This window comes from Mus pahari, chromosome 2, assembly GCF_900095145.1.
Source record: "Mus pahari chromosome 2, PAHARI_EIJ_v1.1, whole genome shotgun sequence".
Classification (NCBI taxonomy): domain Eukaryota; kingdom Metazoa; phylum Chordata; class Mammalia; order Rodentia; family Muridae; genus Mus; species Mus pahari.
In genome coordinates this window covers 158,456,162-158,483,454 of record NC_034591.1, presented here as the reverse complement: position 1 = coordinate 158,483,454, position 27,293 = coordinate 158,456,162, and the positions used below count along the sequence as shown (strand labels likewise).

The 27,293-nt window shown below is 42.9% G+C and overlaps 1 protein-coding gene across 17 annotated transcripts in view; it reads left to right on the top strand.

Moving 5' to 3' along the window:
• Positions 1–27,293, top strand: part of Sox5 (SRY-box transcription factor 5) — a 943,592-nt gene that overhangs the window by 855,883 nt on the left and 60,416 nt on the right. For 14 of the 17 annotated variants that reach the window (XM_029534569.1, XM_029534568.1, XM_029534566.1 and 11 more), the window contains one exon: positions 19,118–19,264. The exons of the other annotated variants lie outside the window; for them this stretch is intronic. In XM_029534569.1, coding sequence (XP_029390429.1) covers positions 19,118–19,264 — 147 coding nt within the window. The remainder of the gene's footprint in view (positions 1–19,117; positions 19,265–27,293) is intronic. 17 annotated transcript variants of the gene reach the window in all.

The window sequence follows — 27,293 nt, the reverse complement described above, 5'->3', positions numbered from 1 at the left end:
CTCCTCCTCCTCCTCCTCCTCCTTCTTCTTCTTCTTCTTCTTCTTCTTCTTCTTCTTCTTCTTTGGTTTTTCAAGACAGGGTTTCTCTGTGTAGCCCTGACTGTCCTGCAACTCACTCTGTAGACCAGACTGGCCTCGAACTCAGAAATCTGCCTGCCTCTGCCTCCCAAGTGCTGGGATTAAAGGCCTGTGCCACATGCCCGTCTCATCTTTACTTTTATCAACATTTTCATTTCATTGGTCATACTTCTATTGTTCTTCAGGAGCAATGTTCAGTTTTTATGATTTCAAGTTACTGTAGACAGTGGGTGACCTTTGGTACAGTGTGAAACTGTCCATTACCTGCTTTCCACAGACTTGGCTTTTGCATTGTCATTAACCGTGGTGAACAAGAGAGTCCCACGGTCACACTGCACTTGGGTTGTTTTCTTTTCTCCTTTAGAATAGGAACATGTTTCTCCAAATCCATTCGGTCATTAACAAATACTAAGATCAAGCGTACAATCATAGTAGACACTGCTCTATGATAATATGTAGTGTAAGGAAAAGAAGCTAAACTCTGGAGTCAAAAACAACCATATTTGTGTGCACCTGCAGACTTCAGAAAGATGTTTGCTTGCTTGGTTGTTTTTTTTTCCATGTCTGTGTGTTGGTTTGTGCACATGAGTCCAGGTTCCTACAGGGACAGTAAAGAGCATCAGATCCCCTGGAGGTCCCCTGTACAGCCTGGAACGGTACCATTACAGACCCCTGTAGCCCATAGAGACAGTTACAAGTCTCCCTGTGTGGGTGACAGGAACCTAACGCAGTGCCACAAAAGTAAATGCTCTCACCCTCTAGCCCTGGTGGAGACAGAAAGGTTTCCTCACCTCAGCTTCTTGCCCATGATGTGGGGTTGTCATAGTCCTGTGTGGTTAGGGTCTTGTGAGGGTAAACTGAGATGTCTTTTAATGTCCTTAGGCGTCTGAACTTCAGCCCTGCTAGTGACCCATAAAGTCATGATCCCCAGATCTTATACTTTTAAATAATCGAACATGGGCCTGGCAGCTTCTTTGGGCTAGCAAGCTATTTTCTTGGATCACAGAATTTCTTTTCTGTAGGAGGAAGTTAAATGAGCTCCCGAGAGACAGTGCTCACCCAAGTTCATAACTGACAGCTTCACTGGAAGCTCTCAAAATTATTATTATTATTATTATTATTATTATTATTATTATTATTATTATTATTAAAGCTGACCTTGAACCCTTGTCCTTGCTGCTTCTATCTCTCAACTGGAGAGTCTGGTCTTATAAGTAGGTTTTGAAGGCAAGTTTTTCTTAGTATAAAATGTTTACCTTCATTGCATGTGATGAGAGCCTGCGTCTTCATTGCTATTAGAAAGAGAGGCCATCCATTTCTCTTTCCCTCTGTGTGTGCTCTGCTTTCACATACTGAGCTGTCTGGACAAGCTGGCTTCCCCTGTGGAAAAGAAAGCTTCTTTGTGCTTGAAAAGTCCCTCTTGGTGATGGTGGAGGGAGGGCTTGATTAAAGCAGCATAAGACAGCCTTGCTGCCTGTCTCCTATGACCCCTTTAATTTCTGCTTTCAATTTTTTTATTTTAAGGTTTTGAATGTGACTTAAAACTTGACTGACCTGTAAGAATATTTCAAGAGTTTTATTTCCACGAATTAAGCTGTTTTAGATACCTTGTGTTGGCAAAACCATGGAATAGTTAGCTTTTCTTGTCCTATGTCTCCTGCATTCATTCACACTGTGCCATGGATTGACATTTTTAGCTTTTTAAAGGCTGCATAGTATTTCATTGCACATAATACCTCTGTTGGTCGGCCCAGTCATTCCTTGGTAGATTTGTGGGTTGTCACTGCCTTTTGGTTTCATAATTCTGTGTGTTTCTTAGAAATCTTTACTTCTATTAGCAATGTACTCAAAAATAAAATTCTTACACTCTAGGGACAGTATTATTGGTTGTTGTAGTTTGTTGCTTATTTGTTTGTTTGTTTGACTTTATCATTACTTCTATGTATTCATTTTTGGGTAAGTGTGCATCCTGAGTGTGAAGCAGAACCACATGTTGGTTTTGCTTGGCCTTTCCCTGACTGTGTGGCTACTGGTGTATCTTCTTTGAAGCTGTGCTTAATTGAATGTCTAGAAATCACCGAATAGTTTTTATAGTCATTTTTTTTATATATAGGCAAATCATTGGTTCTCAAAAATGGATAGCATCTAACTCTAATTTTTCCAGGACACTTGAGTGGTAGTGGCTACTAGACTGGTAGGTTGGGCTACTTTTCTGAATTTCTTATGAGACTAAGATATACTAGGATTATTCACTGACAAGATTATGATACAGCTTTAAAATTACCAAAAAAGTCAATGCAGTAAAAGGTCAATTGTTTTATTAAACTTCACTATTGAAAGTTTATTAGTGTCACTGTTTGCGATAATCCATTATATTTAATTATGATGATTACTCTTCCATTCCTTGAGTGTGTGTTCCTAACTCTGCTATTGTAGGTTTGGGACATCACAGGAAGTGGCCCAGGAGCTCTGCAGGCCTGTTTGCCAGTGGCTCAGTGAAAGGCGGGGAGGATGGCTTCTCTGCTCTCTTGCTTGCACACACATTCAGCTTTGCTACATTTAATGACCCCTGCATGTTAAAAGTTTCATTCTGTGGCATTTCTCATTACTATGAGCCAATCGAAAATCGTTGCCCCCTACTCTCTTAGGCTGGTATTTGAAGGGCTATCCATTCCCCAGCAAAGTATTGAGGGGATGGAGCAGTGAAGATTCAGAATAATTCAGTTAGACCCACATCTTCTATTGATGACTAGACAATCCGCATAGGTGGCCATGTCTAAATTGTTTCTGATTTTCCTTCTACGACATCAGCAACATTGTATTTCTTTTGTCTGTAGATAAAATCCTAACAATGGCCTTACTAACTAGTGATGGAACTCTTGCGTGTGTTCAGGCAGCCTTTGTGAGTCTTTACTAATGTTTGTAGAAATGTTGCCTACTGGCCAGAAAGTGCAGGGCTCATGGAAGGCTGAGAGACACGGACACCTCTGTGGGACAATGTGCTCATTTATTCCAGAGAAAATGCTACTAGAGAAACACATTTGCAAATCTGGTTGCGGGTTTGTCTTCATGCTTGGTCTCTTTTCACTTCCACGTTGGCTGAGATCTGGGGCTGGCGCGTGGGGCTGGTGGCAGCCAAGGGTCCATGAATAGGGTCAGAGGAGAGAGTTCCAATCAAAAGGAGAAATATTGGATTAAAAAAAAAAGCTAATTTGTCACTTCACTCATTGAATATGAACTGAATAGACTTCTAACCCTTAAAATCCTTTTTTCCCCCTCTTTTTATTGCCTGGAATCTTAAAAGCTTTATCATTTGCAGTCATAAAATGAAAATATACACCAAACCCTCAAAGGGTAAGTATGAAATTAAATTATATTTAGGCAGCTGTAACCTTTTAAAACGATCGGATTCCAGTTAATGTATTTCTTCCTGTTCCGAGTGCTGCCATGGTGTTTGATGGTGGGAAGCAGTCCAAAGGGCATTGGGAGATAATAAATTCACTGTAAATTTCACCCCAAGGCATGTCTCCATACACCAAGGCCTCCATTTAGCAAGGCTGACCTAAAACTCTTGTCACATCCAAAGGTCATTTAGGTTGGGGTTGGTGTGTCTCATCTATCTTTCCTTAATGTAAGGAGTGACAGTTGTAGCAAGACGGAGCTCATAAACAGTCATCAGACTATGAACGTGAAGCCAGCTTTGGACTGGGAGGGGAACGTGCTGCAGACTGGCAACTGCCTGGCTTCTTGCACATCCAGGGAAGGGATTTCACACAGCAGTGGATGGACTTCCAAGCCCATATTTCAGAGCAAGTCCATAACTGGAAAAGGCATTTGAGATGGATGATTTAGAACCAGATACCTTCCTCTTGTCTTGATTTAATATTTTTTCAATAGAGTAGATCAATATATCTAGATAATAGATAGATAGATAGATAGATAGATAGATAGATAGATAGATAGATAGATAGATAGATGATAGATTATAGACAGGTAGACAGATAGATACATTCTATATGAGTGGATGGATGGGTGTATGGATGGATGGACAGACAGATGGACACAGAGAGACAGACAGGCAGATATGCCCATCCTCCAGCCTCCTCTCCACTGTCCTCTAAGTTCTCTCTGTAAGTTAATCAGACCAACATTTTGTTCTTTTGTGCCTTCTTACATCACTTAGCACATGGTGTTTTCAAGTTTCATGTTCTGTGTTGCCACCTGCATCTCCCAATTATACAGTTTTGTGCATGTGTGTGTGGCATGCTCTACCCCTGAGCTGCAGCCACAGTCCCTCAATTTTATAGACTTAAAAACAAGTTGTGTTTTCAAAAACAGTATGCATTATTAACAAATGCTGTGACTTACAGATACATATGAATTGTAATCACTGCAGACATCAGCAATAAGTTTTCAGACAGAGAAATGCCAGGTAGTAGTCAATACAAATAATGTCAGGTTAAACTCTGGCAAGTCTCCCTGAAGATTAAAATTAAAAATCTTCTGATGATGGCACAGGCTGCTGTTCTCTGATGTGTCCCAAGTGTCAAGGACAGGGCTTGACACAGAGTGGGTACCTAATGCCTGTCTGCTGGAAGTCAACCAACATAATCAGGAGGAAAGATATTGCACTAGTTGAATATCTCTCTGTGTGAGTGTGCTGTGATGAGAACCGTGCCATGTGCTGTTGAAAGACGAAGCGTCAGGATCTGAAAAGATAATGAAAATCAGAATACAAAGGACACAGGGTTCTGTTGTGATCATGTTTGTCCTAATTAGCTTAAGTTGCTCGTGTTCTGAATTGTGCAGATGGCTCGGTTTTTTGCTACAACATTTTCCAAAAAGTTATAGGAAAGTTAGTGTTTGGGAGAATGGGTGGAAACAAGTCCTCTCAATCCATATGATTAAATTATTATTGAGAGTTAGACATGGAGACCAGGTCTTTAACTAAAGATGAGACAGCACTGAAAATAATATAAATTTATCAAACAACTGGTATGGGGTCAATTTTAAACCATATGTAATAGGGATCGGTTACATGTCACACCAGTTAGGAGTGGGTTGGAGGTGAGGCAAAACCTCCCTCCCTATCAATTCTCCTCCAAGCTGGTCTTGTAGAACAAGAGCGTAATCACATCCTCCCCTTTCTCAACCTGCTGTAGCTGTAGACTCTCTGTGCATATGGCCCCATCCCTCCAGCTCAGGCTCCCACACACACTGTGAGCTTGACATGCCTTTGCTACTGCAGTGTGTCCCTCTGATGCTTACAATTCTATCGGCTCATTCTGCTGCTGTCTATCCACTGCAGAGCTTCAGGGGCATCCCCACGACATCACTCCCTTTTGTATATCCTCTGATGCTCTTCTACCGTGAGGTATTTACACATTGCCAGCGTCACATATTTCTCCTGATCCTCTTATTAATGATTTTCTTGTTCCACTTAAGAGGTCTGGGAACTAAAGAATCAGAGAAATTGTCACTTTCTAAATCATTTCAGCGATTAAGAAAAGACAATAATACACTTTTATAGTTTCCCTTACATCTATTACATTTCATTAGAGAATATTTGAAGCATTCATTTTTAAATTAAAAAGTGAAGAAGAAAAACAAACTGAGGCATTTTTCCCCGGCAGAAGCCAGGAGGAAAACGGCAGCTGAAGGATGCTGAGAAAGCCGCTTTCGGGCGTGAAAGTTTCCCGTCTGTCCCGTCCTGTGTCCTCGACACTGAGGGTGTTTTCAGAGCAGCCTCGCCTCCTCTGAACCCATCTCAGTTGGCCTTTCCTGCTCTAACATCTTGTCTCAAAGCACATAGAGCCTGCCAAGGTATCCTGGTGCCTTCAGCTGCGGTTCCAAAGGCACAGTGAACAAGTCAGAAGCTTGTAACAATGAAAATGGATTTAACCTCCACATTGTCTCCCACTTACCAGGCCCTGGACAGCACACTTTTCATGTTCTCTGTGCCTCGCTGTCTTCCTCAGAGAGATAAGAATAACACCTACTTTCTAAACCTGTTGAGAAGTTTCAAAGGACGGTGCTTAGCCACTCTGCAGGGTGACCTCGAGCTGTTTGGATAGTTCCCACCCAATTCATCCTTCTCTGTCCAGGTTTAGCGTGAAGTACAGAGCGGCTCAGAGTGCACATGCAAAGAGCCAGCACTAATATTAATTATGTAATAATTGTCTTACTTAAAAGTTTATAGGAAGGCAAAAGGGAAAGAAGTAGAAGACAATCCCTAGGAGGAAAGTTATATTAAATTTAAACATGGTGTGTGTGTGTCTGTCCGTGCCAGAAGTAGAAGAAAGCATAAACTAAGGAGCTGTGGGTGAAGGTCTGTCCTTTCCAGGGACAGAAGAGTCCCGCCACCCTGAAGCACCTTCTGAATCTCCCAAGCCATCCTTTATCATCCATAGTTTATGGGAGAGTCCCTTGGCTACTGGGAGAGTCTTTTGATAATGGGGTGGCATTGACTCCATGTGCAACTTGACGATTTGTGTGTGTGATTGTCTCCCTGACCATGTTCCATTAGTCCTCAGGTAGGGGATCCCACCTTGATCCCCAACAACAGAGGGAGACATGCCCATCATGTGCAGGGGCACACCCTCAAATGCTGCCAGGCCACACGCTACTCCTCACACGGGCAACGTCACTCTTCATGTCTGTGGTCATGCCACTGAAGACATTTTTTTTCCTTGTCAGATTTGTGGAGCTAAGGACCTGGGGTTGGGGGCATTACTGGGAGTCATTTAAGTGAGTAAAAACATGAAAGATTAAGACAAGGAAACAGGGCTAGAGAGAGAGCTTAGCAGTTAAGAGCACTCACTACTCTTGCAGAGGACCCAGGTTTGGTTTCCATCACCCATGTGTGCAGCTCACAGCCACGTGTAACTCCAGCTCTGGGGAATCGAAACCTTCTGGCCTCCATGGGCGCCGGAATCCATGTCATTTTCACACAGAGGAATATATATAACCATATATATATATATATATATATATATATATATGCTCATAATTACAGCTTAAAGGGAAACAGACAACGACATGTACCATATTACAGTTATCTCAGAGGAGCTTTGCTCCCAGTTGTATGAGTTCATAATGTCACGCAATGGAAATCAAATGTCAGGATAACCTGAATTCTGGTAGTCGAGTTGTCTAACATTTTTGGAGGAGTTGAAGTGCTGGGAGCCTTCATCCCCCATAGCAGACCTATGGAATCCTTACAGAGATTCCAGAAGTAGCAACCGTCCCTAGAAGTCTGAACCATTGCTCTCCGACTTCCCACCCCGCACGTGTGCTCCAGCACGCAGCTAGACCATGCTCCAGAAGAGTGTGTGCTTGTGTTAGATGGGATAATAGAAGTAGTGTGACGTCATATAAATAGCATACAGTTTGGTTTAATAGAACGAGGTGCTGGTGTTCTCCTTTCATTCAGTTGGAATGTGGTGTCTGATCACTTGCTGTCTGTCTGCTGCCCTCCCACTGTCTGCTGGGATAAAATGGGCAGTTGTCATGACCATGGCATAGCGGAAGCATTTGCTTCTGCAAGTCTGTCTGTTGACCCTCACCATTCCCAGAGCAAATCACGAGTATTTGAGAACCACTGATTATTTTTTTTCTCAGTGAGTAAGCCTGACTCCCTCCCTCCCTCCCTCCCTCCCTCCCTCCCTCCCTCCCTCCCTCCCTCCCTTCTTCCTTCCCTCCCTCCCTCCTTCCTTCCTTCCTTTCCTCCCTCCTTCCTGCCTTCATTCCTTTTTTTTTCTGTTACTTTGAGAGGAATTTCAGCAGCATCACCCACAAAAATTAAACTAATTAAAGATGAAGTGCCGTCCATGATGTATAGAGATCTGAAGAGCCCCTGGCCAGCAGTGTTCCTCTCTTGCCAAATGGAGATGTATTTACTGGTCTGTGACCTGAGGGGTGGAAGAGGAGCTCTTGTCCTCAATCAGTAATGAACAGAAATTCTGGAGCGGCATAAAAAGGGTCAGCTGGATAGGTCATGCATCATACGGGGAGGCAGATGTTGGAACATATTGTAATGGCTTATGTGCAGAAAGTGAAGGTGGCTCATGGAGCAGAGCATCAGCGGGGAGGGAGGGGAAGGGAGCCGATCAGGTGGCATTTCCTAGTGTGACTCTTAGAAAAGTTTATCTAGTTCCTCAAGGAACTGCTTCAATTATAAAAGTCAAAACGAGTTTTCTCCTAGCTGTTTTGAGATTTATTGGTGTGTAATAAAATGGGGCGAGCAGCCTTTAAAGGGGTAGCGCATCTGAAGCACGATTGTGCGGAAGCTTCCTTGCCTGCAGAGGGACAGAAGCAGAGAGGCAGGCCTCTTTCTCAGGACAGGCCCGTCCCATGGCTTGAGGAGTTCAGAGGCATCTCGAGGTCCTTGCACGATGCCGTTTACACACCCACACACCAGTCCACCCTCTGTGGGTGACCCCATATGCCGTCCAACTCTCTCAGTTCATAAAACTGAATAGAATAATAACAGTTGGACATGCACCGCTAACATTTAATGAGGCCAATTTGTGTACATAATACTCATGAATGCAGAGTGTCATTGTTTTCTTCTGTTAGGGGTATGGCTTCACCATACGATCTATTTGCCACAGTTTCTTCAGCACCACAACATCCAGATTCCTAAGAGATTCTTAATATAAAGCCGCCCTATAGCCAAATATCATCCCTCTGTATCTCAGCTTTTCCATGACACACCATCCAGGAGTTAAAGTCCTTAGAAGAAGTGAGTCACAATGACCCATTTTCTTTCTTGAATCACGAGAGGCAAGCTTCTCCCATCAGACATGCTGCACAGGGCCTCACCTGTTTTGTCCAGAAGGAAGGTCTGAATCTGGACTTCGTAGCATCACTTTCATCCTGTGACTTGCCCCCTTCACACTCCGGGCTCCTTGTCAGCCACTTGCATGGCCTGATGTTAAATCTGTGCTCTGGCATCCCCAGCTGACACCGCCATTGCCACAATGACTACATCCCTCCTTCATGTGAAAAAAGTCTCCTAAAAGCCTTCAGTTTATTTGCCATTTCAGGTTAATGCACTTCTTCCCTGTCCATCACTTAGTTTAGGAATTGTGCCACAGTTTGAAAGATCTGGGGTTGGTCCATCAGGGACCATTCAGAGCTGTGCTCATAGAGACTCCGGTGTCTCCTGTGCCTATTATATCATATGATAAGGACTCAAAGGAAAGCCTGATTGTTCTTTTATTATCACACTATTTATGATTTTTCAATAATAGCTGCACCTTCCTATGGAACTAGACTCATACCATTTCCCTCACACATTTTACTGATTAAAACAAATGTATAAAGCACCCTTTAAACTCAACAAAGTAACAATCACATTTTCTAAAAATGAAAATATCTCAATGCACAGTTTTCTGTAGAATACAGGGGAGTGACCATTAAGTGACCAGAAAGACACACAGGAAAATCAAGGACACACTTCCAAGTAGCAACCCCACGCAGTCTACCTTACTAGGACAATTATCCTAGCCAAGGAGCTGAGGAGATGGCTCAACCGTTAAGAGCACTTGCTGTTCCTCTAGATCACCGTAGGTCAACCCCTAGCACCCTCATGGCAGCTCCCAAGTACTAGTAACTCCAGTTCTGGCACATTAGACACCCTCTTCTGGCCTTGAGTGTACTGAACAAATGTACCACACATACATGTATGAAATAAGTACTCTTAAAGACGTAAAACAATATTCTTCAATATTTTAAGAAATACTAAGTACATATAAAGATACAGAGTTACTGCAGTCCTCAGACACTCTAATGGGAATGCCAAAGCATTCAGCCACTGTGAAGAGATGGCACTTTTAAAGTAAGCATAAGCTTATTTGACTCATGCCCATATGACTAAGCAAATCCAATCTTAGAAACAGGGGTAGCCCAGAGTAATAAAAACACACAAAGACTGGTTCTGGAATGTTCATGGCGGGATTAATCATAACAGCCCAAAAATAGGAAATAAAAATCCAAGTGTCCATCAAGCGGCTAAATGGATAAACAAATGTGGTAGATTGTGATTTGTCACGGAAGGGAAGCAGTGACTCAGCCCTAAGGAGGCTCACCAAACACGCAGAGGCGCCAGAAGCATTGTGCTGAGCGAAAGGTGCCAAGTCTCTCGGTCTTTGCTTCCTTCCAGCTTGGTCCCAGAAGTGGTAACTGCAGAACTGACCTCACAGCTGGCACGGGGAGCAAGCAGTATTCTGCTGCGTATAGAACAATGCCCAGTGTTTATGAGCATGCCCTGGGGTGTGAGGTGAAGCACTGTCAGCAGTTCTGTGTGTGATGGCCACACCCTGACTTCTCTGTCCTTGCCGGGAGGGAGGAGTGGGCTAATGAGGCTGTAGCGCTGTTCGATCCTGGCCCTCTCGACAGTCCCAGCCAGCCAGTAAGGTGTGAAGCCATCTGCCCTGAACCTCCTGTCTTCTACAGAAAGGATGGGAGGACAAGAGGGGAAGGATCCACGTGTGGAGTCTAAATCTTGGTCCTCGGCTTGACTGGCTAGAGAGATGTCTAGGGGGTTAAAAAATCCACCTCATCAACAGGTGGAAAGATGACAGCGTCAATGGGAAGTGGTGAAGGGTAGGGGGAGGCATTTAGTGTGTGGACACAGCTCCAGGGGGCGGGGAGCTGCCTCTTGCCCAGGCCTCCCCCAGTCTCTTCCCTCCTCCCCTGCTTCCTGTTCATGTTGTATGTCTCTGCCTCGGTTTCTTCCCTGTTCTGTTGCTCTGTCCACACATGTGAGCAAGCAGGCTGGCCCTAAACAGTGACACCACGAGTCACTGTAAATTATTCTCCCTTAGGTTGCTTCTGTCAGAACCCCCACCCTATAAAGGCAGTGATCATTAGCACAGGATATTCTTACCTGGCGCTACAAGAGCATCCACATTCCTGATTTTGTGTGTGTGTGTGTCAAGATACATACAAGTACATTTGCTGCGTTTCGGCCGTATGATGCGCACTGACCCCGTGTATCACCGCCCCCTCGGACCCCCTAGGGGAAAGTTCAAATCTTTAGCTACCCTCTAAAGAGAATGCTCACACCCCTCCCTGTCTCCTCCCTCTCCCCTCAAACCTTCGTTCCATCTCTGTGTGGATAACCTAGACCTTGCTAAGCACTTTATATGAGTGACATCACACAGCCTTTCTTCTGTCTTCTCTGCCCTACTGGCTCAGCAAAGCTAGGGCTCCTCAAGGTTCATACAAGTTGTTCTTTGCTGAATAATATTCCGTTTCCCACATCTCTGCATTGTTTTTTGGGTTTTGTTTTGTTTTGTTTTTTGTGTTTTTTGTTCTTTGTCCACTTAACTCCTGAAAAAATTTGGGATCCTTTCCACCGTGGACTATTGAGAATCACTCTGTTTACAATACGGTTTTAAATGTATGTTTTACCTTTTAAAGTCCCATTTTCAGGTATTTTCCTAAACAACTAGAACTTCTAAGTCATGCACAAACACTGCTTAATCCGTCAGGGAGCTCTTACAGTTTCTGCACTAAGAAGGGGCATTGAATATTCTTACCACCAAAGTGCAAGTTCCAACAACGTGGGCCCCTCTGCGGTTCATCTCAAGATTTACCTTCTTTTTATTTACGTTTGTGTGTGTGTGTGTGTGTGTGTGTGTGTGTGTGTGTATGTGTGTGTAAGGTTGTCATGTGTGAGGGATGCCCTGAGAGACCAGAAGAGACCCAGCCCTGTGCAGCTGGAGTTACAGATGATAGTGAGCCTCCTCACATGGGTGCTAGGAACCAAACTCACAAGAGCAGAGAGTGAGTGTCCTTAATAACTCACCTATTTCTCCATCTCTTTATTTGCTGGGGTTTGGTAGAGGATCCATAGTGTGTGGGGATTTGGGATCTCTTGTGCTCTTAAGTTTGTTAGGATGGGAAAGTAGAATACAGTTTATTAGCCAGTCCAAAGTGATGCATAAATCAGAAGTGTTTATCCACTCAGTGTGTGACTGTCTACTGGGACTTTTGCTCAATGTCATTTTACACGTAATGTACTTAATAAATAAGTTAATGTTGCCAGTGTCAGAGAAAGTCCATGCTTAAATTGAAGTTGCACTGACAATTTTCTGAGGAAACATGACAAATAATAATGCAGAAAGCACATTTATTCACATTGAAACCTGCTGGCATGTTTTGAAAGATTTTCTCCAGTACATTAGTTTCTCTTTAAACTCCACATTTAAGTTACATTAAGAACCAGAAATTAAGCCATAAAGATAACACTTATGGAGGCTTGAAATTGCTTTTGGTTTTTGTTTCTGTTCGCGCTGCCATTCCATGTCCTTTCACTTAAGGAAACGAAGGACAGAACAGTGAAATATTCTCCTTACATATCACATCTAACTTGATGCATCTTTTCAGGTTTAATTTACACTGGATAGGAATGTATTTATTCATAAACAATGCATCACAAATAATAACAGATGAAAATATTATCATTAAAAAGTCTTCTAAGTATATAGCAAATGCACAAACTATTAATATATACAAGCTATGTGTGTATGTGTGAGTGTGTACATGTGTGTATGGGTGTGCATGTGCACAGGTATGTTTATGCATGTGCATATGTATGCATGCACATGACAAACTATTAATATATACAAGCTATGTGTGTATGTGTGAGTGTGTACATGTGTGTATGGGTGTGCATGTGCACAGGTATGTTTATGCATGTGCATATGTATGCATGCACATGACAAACTATTAATATATACAAGCTATGTGTGTATGTGTGAGTGTGTACATGTGTGTATGGGTGTGCATGTGCACAGGTATGTTTATGCATGTGCATATGTATGCATGCACATGACAAACTATTAATATATACAAGCTATGTGTGTATGTGTGAGTGTGTACATGTGTGTATGGGTGTGCATGTGCACAGGTATGTTTATGCATGTGCATATGTATGCATGAACATGAATGTGCAGGTGTGTGTGTGTGTCTGTCTGTCTGTGTGTGAATGTGCATGTGTATGTGTGCATTGACGTTTGTTTAACAACACAAAATTTCCCATTCTTATACACATATTTGACCTGGAAAACAGTATCATAAATATTTTGCTAGTTTTGAAAATTTAAACGTACATACTTACTTTTATTCAATTTTTAAATGAGTAGTACTTATCTGGAGTGATGATTTTTGTCAAACAGCAAGGAGCATGCAAGATGGCAACTCTATCCTCATACCTGCTCCCTTAGGGAGAATCCAGGCAACATCTCTGCTTCCATTATAATACATATGAAAATATGAAAAATTCACTTATACTCACTTTTAGCAGACTTCTTTTATTCTTTCAAATATTGGTGTTTGGGAATAAATATCACTCAGGGAAGAGGATAGATCTATGAAAGCAGGCTTGGGAGATAGCTACATGGTACAGAGCACTCAAGTTGTACTCTCAGCTTCAGAGTTGAGCAGCCCACACTACCTGTAACTCTATCCATCTCAGGGGGGTCTGATGTCCCCTTCTGGGTTTTGTGGAACCTGCATTCACATGCGCTTACCCCTCCCCCCACATATACACACATAGTTAAAAGTAAAATAAATGCATAACAGTACTTAAATAGTCACTTAACAAAACTCTCAGGTGCTTATCACAATCTTGGGCTCATCATTCACACTGTGGTTGTGGTCACTTATCAGTTCGCAAATGACCTTTGAGAGCCACCATGCTTGAACTTTACATATGTCATTTAAGGAAGCCTGTACTCACAAAAAAAGATGTTTCCTTTGCAGTATGATATTCAACTTGGAGCTACGTAGAGAGTAAAGGAAATGAAGGAAAGACACAGGAAGGGTGGCTGCCCAGGGGTGATGTGGCTCTGCCTTTGTTAGGTCTCTGCACCCCCACCCTCTCCGTCTCCTAACCCATGCTGAAGTCCATGGGTTCGTGAACACATGAAGAAGGAAGACAGTTGCCCAAAGCATCCATTATCTTACAACGTTTGGTCTTGGGAAATGACTGAATCCAGGGTTCCCTCTGTCTCATTCACCTCCATCCAGATTGTCTAGATGCATACCAGGGAGACTAAGAATGCCCAAGAGATCTATGCTCATTGAAAGGCAATGGCATCATTCTCTGAAGCTCTGCTTGCATCTGATGTTTTCAGGTAGTGGTGGAGACAGGGGCATGGGCCCTGCCTGCAGGGGGTTTACTAGTTGCTCAATAGGTTTGGAACAACAAATCCTGATAGTTATTTTTGCCAGTGCCTAGTGTTTCAAATCCAGATACTCCAGATGGCAACTAGACACCAGGCTGGTAGCCAATGGGAGAAGCTGTGTTGTGAGCAATTTGGGGGGAAATAACGCTATTAGGGAAAAGTGACAAGGGCTTGCTGTCTCTCAAATGAATGTGGTAATCCAGCTTAGCGTTTAAATTGGTTGTTACTTTGTCAGGCTATTCTATGATAAGCACTGAACTATTTGTGTAACATGTCTAAATAAAGTTAATATCCCCATTAAAAGATTGTAAATATGCATCGTATATAACCATGGAGAAGGAGGGAACCGATTGTTCAGAAGGGTTGAACCCTCATTTTACCCAAAAGATCAAGGTGGTTAGTAGAGGTAAAAATATCTGTCTTCACAGCTTCACCGAGTTCTGATCTAGTACTAGATCACAAGAGCTTTGCAGGAAAATAAAACGCTTATAGGTGACCTGTCAACTGAATACTCCCCTGGCTTCCACATACACACTCCAGTAAGCAGGACAAAATGGCAACCACATTTGACTGACTGGGTGGAGGCGGCTCCCCTCTTCATTCTGCTGTGTGAGAGGCCTTGCATACTCTCCACACTTTGAGAAGTGTCTGAGGCTGGACATGGAGCCCAGTGGTAGAGCGCCTGCCTAGGATGTACATAGCCCTAGGTTCAGTGACTAGGACCTTAGGAAGAGAAGAAAGGGAGGGAGGAGAGGAAGAAAAAAGACAAGGAGGAGATGGCAGGAGAGAAGGGGAGGAGAGGGGAGGGGTAGAGAAAGATGAAGGGGAGGGGAAGGAGAGGTGTGCCCTTTGGGAAGTCCCCAGTGAGATGGGCTAGTCAGTGGTTTGTCTGCCCCCGCCATACACACACACACACACACACACACACACACACACACACAAAGAAAGAAAGTATAATACATTTGGCTGTCTCAGAATGATTTATTATTATATACAACATATGATAAACAATTGAATATTTCACTTTTTAAATGGAGACTTGAGTAAATTCTATTTTGTACCCACGAGGCCGTGACACTCCTTTCCTCTCATTAATTCTCTCCTTAGTGGTGTCAGGGTCACATTCTGACAATCACAAAGGTCACTCCTGACTTCTAATGACCTGACACTGCTGACGTCTGACACAGACACTCCTAGGTCTAGTTAATCTTCCAATAGGTTGTTCCTGTTCGGGCGCCTGCATGTTTTAGGATGAACTCTCTTGCCCGCATTTTAAGGGCAGCCACAGGAACACTGAGCGTGTGAACCCCACCCCTATGTTGTTTGCTCCCTGGGGTGTTCCCTTGGCTTACAGGATTGACTGCTGTCAATCTCTGCACCGCCCACCCTCAGGTTTCCCTTCAGACGAGAGGGCTGCACACTTAGACAGTGTAGATAGAACCCAGGCTTGCATTCGTCTTCACAGGGCAAATGAGAAATCTGATGGTAATTGTACTTCTGTGGAGACCGCTCCTTTTTTCCTTTCTAAACATCAGAAACAAATTGAGCGAGAGTAAACTTTCCTCAGAGGCTGGAGGCCTGCTCTCACCTTGCTGACTTAGTGAGACTACAGTGTTCTAACCCTGAAGACCCAGCTGAGGCTTACCGTGAGGATAATGGGAGTTCCAACTCCGTGGAACATTAAGGAAATTTAGGGTTAAATACTGACTTCATCTACCTCTCATCTCCTCCTTCAAGTTCCAACGAGAGATGATTTTTAAGGAAACACTAACACAAAATTGGTTATAATCTAGGCATTGAGTATTTCCTGCCTTTTTGGCATCTGGGGGTTCCTACATTTGCTTGTGTATATGCGTGTGCCCCTCTCCCCAGCTCTGAGTATCCTGCAGATCCTACTTGCTTATGTAACATTTTCAACTCCTTCCATGGCCATTATCTCCTCGGCCAGAGCTGTGGCTGTGGGGATTCAAATCTTTATCCCAGCTATTAGCCATCTGACTTTGGGCAACTTCCAAACTTTGAATTCAAAAGTATGTCTTTGGATAATGGAACCCCAATAAACCCCAATTCCCTTTGTAAAATGGTAAGAATGAATGCTTTTGCTGAGTGAGGGAAGGATGTGTGCTTTTTTTTTTCCCACAATGTTGAGTATGCGACATCTCTAACCTTCAATCACAGAACAATGTTGAGGGTTTTGCCGTTTCAACTTTAAATATAAATCCTGTAATTTTCTTTGAAAGTTGCAAATATGCCCATAATGATCAGTAATCATTGAATCACCTCTTAGGCATAATTGATAGAGTCATTTAAACATCTAAACATCAACCATGATAGACAGACAGACAGACAGATAGCTTTAAAATATAATAGTAAATTTCTATGGGTCAAACTAAATTTTAAGTCATTGAGGTATTTTTTAAACAATTTGGTATTTGTATACAGATGTCTAGATGCCCTAAGTTACCTCTATTAATTGGTGAAATGCCATTTTTATTATATACTAATGCCAGGAACTTGTATCATTACCACATGTCTCCAGTAATAACAACCAGTGCGATTCTTCTCAGGAACACAGTAAGAAATGCTATGGAAAAATCACAGACTATAATACAGTTGTGGGGATAGACTGAAAATTGTTGTATTTTTCAAATTCTCATGGGTCCGTGTAATCTATTGGGTGTGTGTGTAATTTTTCTAAATTGTATCCTGAGGACACGGTTACATTATAAATAACTTCATCAACAGCTCAAAATTATGGCAAGGAAAAAAAATCTACTTTTCAAATCCTAGGAAATAATGTACAAGTTTCCATCATAACCAGAAGAAATTTGTCAATTCTGATTAAAAAAAAAAAAAAACATAAACTCTGAAGTCTTCAGCCATAGAGCAAATTATTCTTTTACTCTTTATGTATAAGCTAAGATGTAGGAATGAAATTAGACATGTTGTTAAGACCCCAACACATATAAAAGTGAAGGTGGTGGTCGGTACTCATGATGGAAATGAACTTCAATAGGGAGCTCTCTACTCTCTCAGAGCATCCTCTGTCACTTCACATATAAATAAACTGTGATCTTCGCCACCAACCTAACCTTCCTGTTCACATTTGGATCATAGAATCAGGAACTACGAGGAATGAGTGTGTACCTTCATGTGACCACAGCATGTGGCTTTCAGCATGTCACTTACAGTAGGATCCCACTTAGCAGAATAAATTGTGTTTCTGGAACAATTTTCTGCTTTGAAATTGTCCTTCTCTCTAAGGACTTCCACTCCCTACCATCACTGTAGAAGCAAAGGATAGTACAGAAAAGACTCTGCATCTCAGACAAGTGCAAAATAGGAAATCAAAGGACATGCATAACAAACACACACAGACATACAAGCACACACACAAACACACAGCACGGAAACACACGGGCAAACACACACAAGCAAACACAAGCAAACACTAAACACATAAAACACACACAAACAGAGACACACAAACACATAACATACACAAACACACAGGCAAGCACACACACAAATACACAAACACACAAAAACACAAACACACACATCACTTAAAACACATACAATACACACAAACACATCAACGCACACACAAACATACCAACACACAAAACACACACACAACATACACAAACACACAGCACAGATAAACACATACACAAACACACAACTCACACAAACACATACACACAAACACAACACACACAAACACATACACACAAACACACAGCATACACAAACACACAGGCAAACACACACACAAATACACAAACACACACAAACACACACACAAAAACACACAACACACATGCAAATACACAAACATCATACACACACACACACATGTTGTAAAGGTTAATTACTTTCTAATTAATGCAGACTGTCAAATGTCTCAAAGAATACCCCATGAAGAGGAAACAGTGTTAACCTCCGTGATTGATGCCGATGCCCATGTTGGAATGTGAAGTGGTGTTCTTGAGTTGGATACTGTATCCTAAGATAGCATTATAAAAGGGAAATGTTCTTTAAATTTGCCAATTGTTTCTTGGAGAAACGTTTCTTTGTTATTTAATAAGAATCAGTGTGTGTTTTAGAGAGTTGTGTGTGTGTGTGTGTGTGTGTGTGTGTGTGTGTGGGTGAGAGAGAGAGAGAGAGAGAGAGAGAGAGAGAGAGAGAGAGAGAGAGAGAGAGGTGTCTGTTTATGTCATGAAGTGGATTGGCTGTCTTGCAAGCACGTAGTTTACGATCCGTGTAGGTAGAATGACCACCCGACCTCCCAGAGGTCCTCTCCGTCCTTCCTTGCTCAACTTCCCAATTGGCATACAGTTAATTCTTAGAATTAATGGATGAATGAATAAATGGATGGATGGATGGATGGATGGATGGATGGATGGATGGATGGATGGATGAAAAATGTTTCTGGTGCCCAGTTCAGTAAGTCAAAACTGAGCCAGTGCAGATAAGAAACTGACTCTGTAGGTGAAGCTGGTGCTTTACACAGTCAGGGATTAAATGGAGAACAGATTAGAGCCTGGGTCAGACAGTACCGCATGCTTGCTTCTTAGCTGTCCGTCGTCGGTAAGGAGTTAGTGTGACGACCACTTGTGTTTGGTGCCCCTGCAACACCATCGCCAAGGTCCTGTTATGTGTTGCCCGCCACTGCTCTCCCGAGAAGCAGACCTGTAGACCACAACGACAGCTTTTCTCGTTAACTGTCTCAGGTGTAACCGGGAATGTGTAGGAAGCATGGCGCATCCAACTGTGGTGCTCCTGAAGGGTGTGTTTGCGTTGTGACTGACAGCCTCTCTCTGTCTTTTCTTCTGTAGCAGTTCTATGCTGCCCAGCTAGCCGCAATGCAGGTTTCTCCAGGAGGGAAGCTCCTAGGCCTACCCCAAGGCAACCTTGGTGCTGCCGTGTCTCCTACCAGCATTCACACAGACAAGAGCACAAACAGCCCACCACCCAAAAATAAGGTACCCTCTTCAATAAGCTGATCTGTCTCTGCACTCGGGCTTCGATGGTTCACAGTATTTACTGAAGGTCTCTTAGATTCCAGCCACTGGGCTGGCTAAACTCAGGGGGTACGTGGAGGTAAGACTTTTAGAAGGTGCCACAGCCATATGTGTAAATTTACATTTCTAATAATTGATTTATTCATTCAACAAACATATTGGACAGTTGTAATGAAAATCAGAAACGGGTATCTTTGAACCAGTGACTTTATAGCTTTAAAAATAAATGTCTGTGAAACAATCAAATAGCCATCCTTTATAATCCAAAGGATAATCAATAATAGATGTCATAAAGCCATGTACAGATAAAGTACATTACATGTTATTAGGAAGGAGAGATTGGCTCCAGCAAGAAATGCAAACGTTTGCCAAGGGATAAACAACTGAAATAGAAACCTAAGCTGGAGTAGAATGGGGACATATGGAGTGTTTCTTTAAAACTATCGATAACTGTTGCAATGCGGCGTGGCAGTGGCAGCGCTGTAATTTTAGATATGTCACACATCCACTGAGATTATCGTGTAAAGACAGCAAGATAATAATAGTATTGGGAGACTATTTAAACACAGTGCTGGCTTCAGAGCTGGGGCCCGATTTCCTGGGAACATGGGGGAAAGCTGGGGGAGTTAAAGATGATCCCCCCCGTCAGGGGAGAGCAGAGAGCCTTGGGTGAAAGCCTTCGTGTGCGCGGACTTCAGATGTGTGCCCTAATGTGAACACAGCAAGCAAGTCGAGTGGGGCTGGCCAGAGAGGAATGCTTTCTGTGGTTACTCAGAAAAATAAATGGAAATATTTAACTCGATTAGAAGTTAATCAGAAAAATGACACCAAACATCTTTTTATTATTATTATTATTATTATTATTATTATCATTATTATCTAGAAATTTGCTTTCATCTTCCATTCCATGGATGAGGTGTGGACATGTCTTAGGAGAGTCGGGGAGGAGTAATCCTGACGTATGTGAAGAAGCACTTGAGTAAGACAGAAAATATTGAAAGGGGGTGGGGCTCAGAACATCAGTTCAGTTACTGTAAAACTCCAGATCGAGGGCCGGGGGGGGGGGGGAAGGACCATTGGTCAGTTGGGAGCAGACTTAGGGTTCCCAGTGGCCTTTCTATATTGTTAAGAGAAGAATGCATTTTGCATAAGCGTAGCCTGACAGAGCATCTGGGACTGTGATTAGAGAAAAGGCACAGTGGGGAATGGCAGGGCAGGGACATGTGCCACCTTCAAATCGCTTCTGCTGTTTGGTGGACCTCAGGAGCCCTCTCTGACTTGTCTAAGGTCAGACCTGCTTCTATTTATTATTTCTGACACGTGTAAAGCCAGAGCTGATAAGCAACTGTAACAAGTTACCCAGTCAAGTTTAATGCTAAAGTGGTATTGTGATGGCTCCTGGTGCTGACAGTTTTAAAGTGTTATATTTACAGGTACATTTTAAACAAAATAAAGGCAAGTAGCTCAGGGCCCTTGTTTTACACAGATGCTCTGCAAGCGATGAGTCTGTTTCTCTCCCTTGATGCGTTAATGTCCCTTCACATCATGAGCCATACCAGTGTTTTGCAATAAGGTATTCCCTTTCAGGATTGTAGAATGTTAAGTTGTTTTACATGGTTAGTGGATTTTTTTCCCCTTACTTCTAAGTGAAATTTTTAACATTAATATATTCTCAACGATTTTACTTACACAAATAGTGAAAAAAGGTTTAATTCCAGACAGCCACTTCAGTCTTTGCCTTTGCTTAGTCTCTGGTCATTCATCCATCTGTCCATCCATTAGCAGGCTGGCTGGGTGACTGCTACAATGGTCCCTTCCTAGATAAAAATAGCAAATGCCAAAGCCAGTGACGGTCCTTTGTGTTGTGATTGGGAAAAGGCTTAGTGGGCCAAGTGGTTTTACGTACTCATAAAACCCTATGAATTCAGCATACAAAAAAAGAACAATTGTTTTAGCAGTGTTCAAATTCTTCTACATCTTATAGTTTTGTATGCCTCTCTTTATTTCAGAAAAGGGAAAATGTAGATTGTGTTTCAATTACCATGATTTACATAATGTAAACATATATTCTATGGTTTATCTTCGAAATGTAGTTACTTTGTAGAAGTCAGCCTTTGGGAACTCTCTGTCACATAAAGCTGAAGAAACCAACCGGTATCCTTCTTCCCACCCACAGTTATAGCAACATGTATCAAGATTTAACCAAGAATATCATTCTTCTCTTTCTATATCAAAGCGATGTAATGAAAATGTGTCCCTTGCCCACGTGCCCAGTGTCCTCTGGCATGCTCTCTGCCCCTCCTTTCATTGTTAGAAAAAAATTCCAAAATATACCTGTGCTGACTTAGTCCATCAGAAAAATACAGTGAGTTAAAAAAAAAAAATAATAAAAGAGCCAAGGCACTGAGTTGCATCATTTGAATGTAGCCCCCCAAATTACAAGTAGTAACAAGTAAATAGAACCCACTTGCTCTCTTGTAGTTTAGAAATGACGTCTGCACATGGCCGGGTGGCTGTTGTGACACCACAGAGCTAATTTATTCATGGATATTCATTGATTAGCATATTTAAGTTTTTATACAATCAGCATTAGTATCTTGGAGAATGCTCTCTCTCCTCTCTACCTCTCTCTCTCTCTCTCTCTCTCTCTCTCTCTCTCTCTCTCTCTCTCTCTGAGTGTGTGTGTATGTGTGTGTGTAGGCGTTGTTATTGTGTCAACTTTCTATGCCTGTCTTACCATCACACAATAACACAAGGCCTTTGTGTGCATACCTACTGGGAGCTTATGTTACAAGGATGCTTACTCATGGGGCAGCAGGTGGACACTGCTCTTACTGACAGCTGTCAACAGTGAAGTGTGTGTTCTGAGCTGTATCACCTACCCTCCTCTTGGGTGCATCGTCGCCTCTGACTCCCAACTCTAGAGGACATAGCAAAACTTATTTGCAATTTGCAAAAAGAAAAAAAAAACATGGAAGGGGGGATCAAAGGGAGGGGCTCCAAAAGACTGTAAAATTGTGCAGCATGGGTCCCCTGATGCATGCTGTTTTCAATCTGCTGTGTGCCAGTTGGAGGCTCAGGGAGTGTGTGCGCGCAGGAGAGGATAATACTGAGAAATGACAGAGTGGCTGTGACCTCCAAGCTCAGCCTGGAAATCCAAGACATTGATTTCACTTAGCATTCCTGCTGAGAGATCTGGCGGAGTTCAGTTGTAATAAAAGAACAAGATTCTGTTCTAATGGTAATGGCGTATGACAGACGTATCACTTTGTCTGTCCTCAGCGCCAGAGAGAGCAGGATTGGAGAAAAGGTCACCTGACCTGCCTGGGGTGTTGTACCAGTGCTATCCTGAGCTTTGAACTGCCGCCTAGAAACGTAATTGTTTATAATATTAAATGATAAAGCAAGCTTTAGAGGACTCACAGTGCAAGTCTGAAAACTGCATGTGGGGGACTGCATTTTGTAACGGAGAAAATTCTAGACAATGGCTGGTCTAGTCAAAGTCTGCATTTGGGAGCACAGGCTTTCCTGCCCTTCATGTCACTGCTATGGGGTGTTCTCATCAAAGCCTGAAATGGTGTCACTGCCCAGTGTTCAAATGCCTTGACTTAATTAGTAACATGTTGTGTGTGTGTGTGTGTGTGTGTGTGTGTGTGTGTGTGTAATTTGTAGATGTATGTATGTAGACATGTTTTCAGTGTGTAATCTGCCAAAGGCAGTATAGTGGAGAGTTAAGGCCATGGGTAAGTCTCATCGTGTCCACAGCACATCAGGTCTTTTTAAAGACACTGACATTTACCTTGCAGGTAGGTTTTGAAGTCTCTCCTGCAGATCCTACTCTGCAGCTGTCTTACATGAACCAACGAAGGCAAATATACTCAGCTCCTTGTGGACAGTCTCTCAGCTTAAATGCAGTGCTGCAGCCCATTTTAACAGGTAGATGTTGGCAAACAGCAAAGGATAGAATTATGAAATGTCCAACTTTTGTACAAGCGATCCTGCCTTCTTGTAGGAAGGAATGTTTAGCATACTGTTGCATGATAGTGGATTTTGAATCTTGCTTCAAATATGCTCGCCTGCCTTAACGAATGTTTAAATTTGTTTACCGTCTAGATTGTGCCACAGAGCAGACTGATGGAGGATGTGTTCAGCATCCCGCTTGTCAGTACCACACGTTGTTTATTTAAACCACTTGCTGTGAGTTCTCTACGCTTTTGAGAGCCCAGCCAGCTTCTCCACCGCAGAACCCTTCTCCACATTAGTTGGGATAGTCTACGCTTCTAATTTTAATTGATTTTTTTTTCATTACAAAAGCAGTCACTTCTTTGGGGAAATTTTAGGGTCAAATTGTACGTGCTATTACCGAATGTCTCTCAGTGTTTGATGGAGACATGTTACCTCCCGCAACCACCAGCACAGTTAAGGTGATGGCAGCAGAGAATTCCTGGGTGCTTTTCTTTTAACCCTGCCATGACCCTTGTCACTGTGACCCTCGTCACCATGACTCCACCTACCACTGCTGTCAAGCCCATGCCAATGGCAAGAATGCAAAGATTGTCCGAATCCATTTTGTTGTTGTTGTTGTTGCTGTTCTCTTCAAATCCTTCTGGCAGAGATGTCCCCTTGTGCTCAGGAATAGCACCTGGGAGTTAGGACAAGGGAAAGAAATGCTTGTCTGACAGAGCCAGAGCCAGAGCCGCCCTGGCCAGCTGAGCCGATATGATCAGTTCCTTTCTGCTGCGTGTCCTGGGAAAGATTCCTTCAGTTCCTAAGGTGAGAGTTAGAGCTTTGCGGGTATCTGATCCACTCTCACAGAAATGAAGTGGGTTGTATCCGAGCTGCCAGTGACTTGTAATAGATGCCATTTCTTTTTTAATGGTACCAATCACATACTTTGAGGCCATCAAGCAAACTCTCCCTCATATCTGATCTGTGGGGATGGGTTTGTAGTTGAACACTCTTAAGTCACAGCTACACATATTCCCAAGATGACTTAATGCTCTACGGAGAGGGTAATGTCTTGATTGAAGACTGGTTACCATACATTTGGAAAATGACTGCATTTTTAGTGACTCGAGACAGGTTATTATAATGCCAAGTGGGAGGAAAAGGAAAGCAGGAATTCGAACTGATGGTTCCCAGTCCAGTCCTAACCAAGTCTAACTAGCGGTTCTGCTGCTGTCGAAATTGAACGCTGTTTGACGCTGTTGTTTTATTTAGTCTCTTTTGTGTATGTGTGCTAAGTTTTTGTTTGTTTGCTTGCTTTTAAGCTTTTTGTATTTTTATGGTTTTTGAAATGGGGTGTCAAGTAGCCCAGGCTGGATTCTAGCTTGCTTTGTAGCCCCAGACTACCCTTGAGTTCTTGATTATCATGCTAGCACCTCCCAAGGGCTGGGATGGCAAGCATGCTCTTTGGAGCCTAGACTATTTTATTTCTTTTTATTAAAGTTTATTATTTTTACTACCATGTGGCAGAAGCATTCTTTAAATAGACAGCAAGAAACCTCAGGAGATCTCATCGGTTTAAGATGGACCAGAGGAGCTCAGGCCTGCACAGCAGTATTTCTGTAATAAAGTGTACAAAGCACAACTTAGTGTGATTATAACTACGTTTATGGACTTTTATACCTCACACAACCATGGGAATGTCTGAATGGTACCAGTGCTGGAAGTGCCACTCTGAGCTGCGGAGGCCCTCAGACCACTTGGAGATTACGGCTCTTATGCATACTCCCCTGGATAACACAGTTAGTCACTATCTCAGAGCGTCAAAACTCACTATACACGGGTCAGCACTGGCCTGAAGCTGCTGTCGCAAGGAGACCTGGACTTGCAGAAATAGTCTTAAGAGATAAGGGGCTATGAATAATCACTGTACATCAGTGCTAATTAATGCCATGGAGCCATCTTCAAATTGGTGGGCCTGGTACTACTACATATTCAATCTCTCCTTCAACTTCAGAGCAGAATAATATTTTAGCCTCAGCTGATTAAGACATCATTGAAACTGGCCAAGTGTTTTATTCACTCTCTGGAAAGTCAATTAAACACCAGAGTCTCCCTGCGACTTTGCTCCAGAGAGATACATCGTTTCCTGCGGAATAAGCTACCAAACACACCATCTTCACTCTATATTTCGATATATGTGAGCCTTTGAATTACGGTGTGGATGTGTCAGGCTTGCAAGGTGCATTCATTTAAGAGTCACCTCATAACGCTCCCTGTCATTGTGGTCCTTCACATGAGCACTTCCTGGGTTGAGACAGATTTACAGTGGATGTAACAGTCACCCTGTGATTTTAAGTAGTTTTCTTTTTGTGGTCTCTTGTTACTCAACTGGAACATGTTAATTGAAGTGTTCATATTTAAGCCCTGGGATGCGCTCTGCACCTCCCTTTTCTGCTCTGCTCAGTCATAGAGAACCTTCCTGCAGCTCAATGCTTAACTATAGGCGTTCTCAGCTCCAGGTCTATAAACGTCCAAAAGGGTCGTCCGGCAATATATTCTCAGGACCTGGAAAAGTGATAGTAGCCATGGGTGTGGTGGAAATGTGACACAAATTATAAAGGAAAGACAGACAAGTTACAACCTCCGCATTAAATATAAAGGGAAAACAGGCAGGGAGGATTGAGGACTGCCCTTTGCATCCCTCTGCCTGGGCTCTGTTGGTATTCTGATGTTATTTACAATGGTTTGTACCTCAAACCCAGCATGGTGATGCACGTCAAGTCTCTTTAATAACACAAACCACAGGAAGGAAAGGCTGTTGGGGATTGGTCTGCCTAGAAAGATCCACTGGACAATGTTTTATCAACGACACTTGTCTTGTCGCTCCTGGGCTCAGCCCAGAGGAGAGTTTTATGACAGAAGGGCAGCTTATTTGAGGCAGCTTAATGTAGGGAAGGCAGAGTAGTAAAACCTAAGTCCTTTAGGGAAAGAAAATGGAGGCCTGCAGAAGGGCAGGCTCCCAGAGCAGCTGACCAGACCCGTCTTTCCCCCTTTCCCCTGCAGAGACAGGGTGCACAGCACAGTCACCTGTGTCCCTTCCTCTGGGGGAATCCACATGTCGTTTACCTTTCTGAAAACATACATTGAGACAGCTGAAATAGCCTTCCACCCTCCATAATCAGGCTCTCATTAGAGACTTGCTACATGGCCCCTCTCATCCTCTTCAGACAATGCAGACAGACTCAGTTGAAATAGAGAAAGAAGTGAAACTTTAGAGTTATTCTCTTTATCAATTTGCTTAGACATCCCTACTTCACAAAGTAGGCAAAGGTCAGTGGCCCTCCTCCCAGACAAGCACCTAAGCAGACAGTACTACTTTGGCAGCCAACTAATGTTGCACAAGATACTGGAAAATAGGGTGCCTGTATATGCATTTGTGGGATTTCTATCTGAAATTTCCCCTTGACAGAACAAAAATTACTATTGGTGTTTTCAAATATCACATGACAGAGAACATGGTCATTAAATAGGGGAAGACATGGGCATGAAACAAAAGAAATAGAACTGTTGGAGAGAAAGGGAGATGCTTGAAAACCTCATCTTCAGAGACCTGGTTAGGAAATGTGGAGATTTACTTAGACTAAGGGCAAAGAAGGCAGAGAGGGCGACTTAGTGCCACACGCCAGGCATGAGGGCTCTCACCTCTGACTGGACTCCTGGAGTGACAGCAAATCAGTACCCCATATCTAATTCAGAATAACTCCATCACCACAAGGTTCCATCTTCGGTGGACTCTAGCCAGCTCTCTGGGACTTTTCTGCTGAATGAGAGACAGCGTGGTCATTTGCAAGTGACATGGAAATCCAATCTGAACTGGGTCAAGCAAGGCAAAAAAGTACTCACTCACGTTAAGCAAGCAAACCGTCTGGTTACTCTACTCTCTCTGCCAGGAGCCTTGGTAGTACCACAGTCTCTCTCTCTCTGTCAGGAGCCTTGGTAGTACCACAGTCTCTCTCTCTCTGTCAGGAGCCTTGGTAGTACC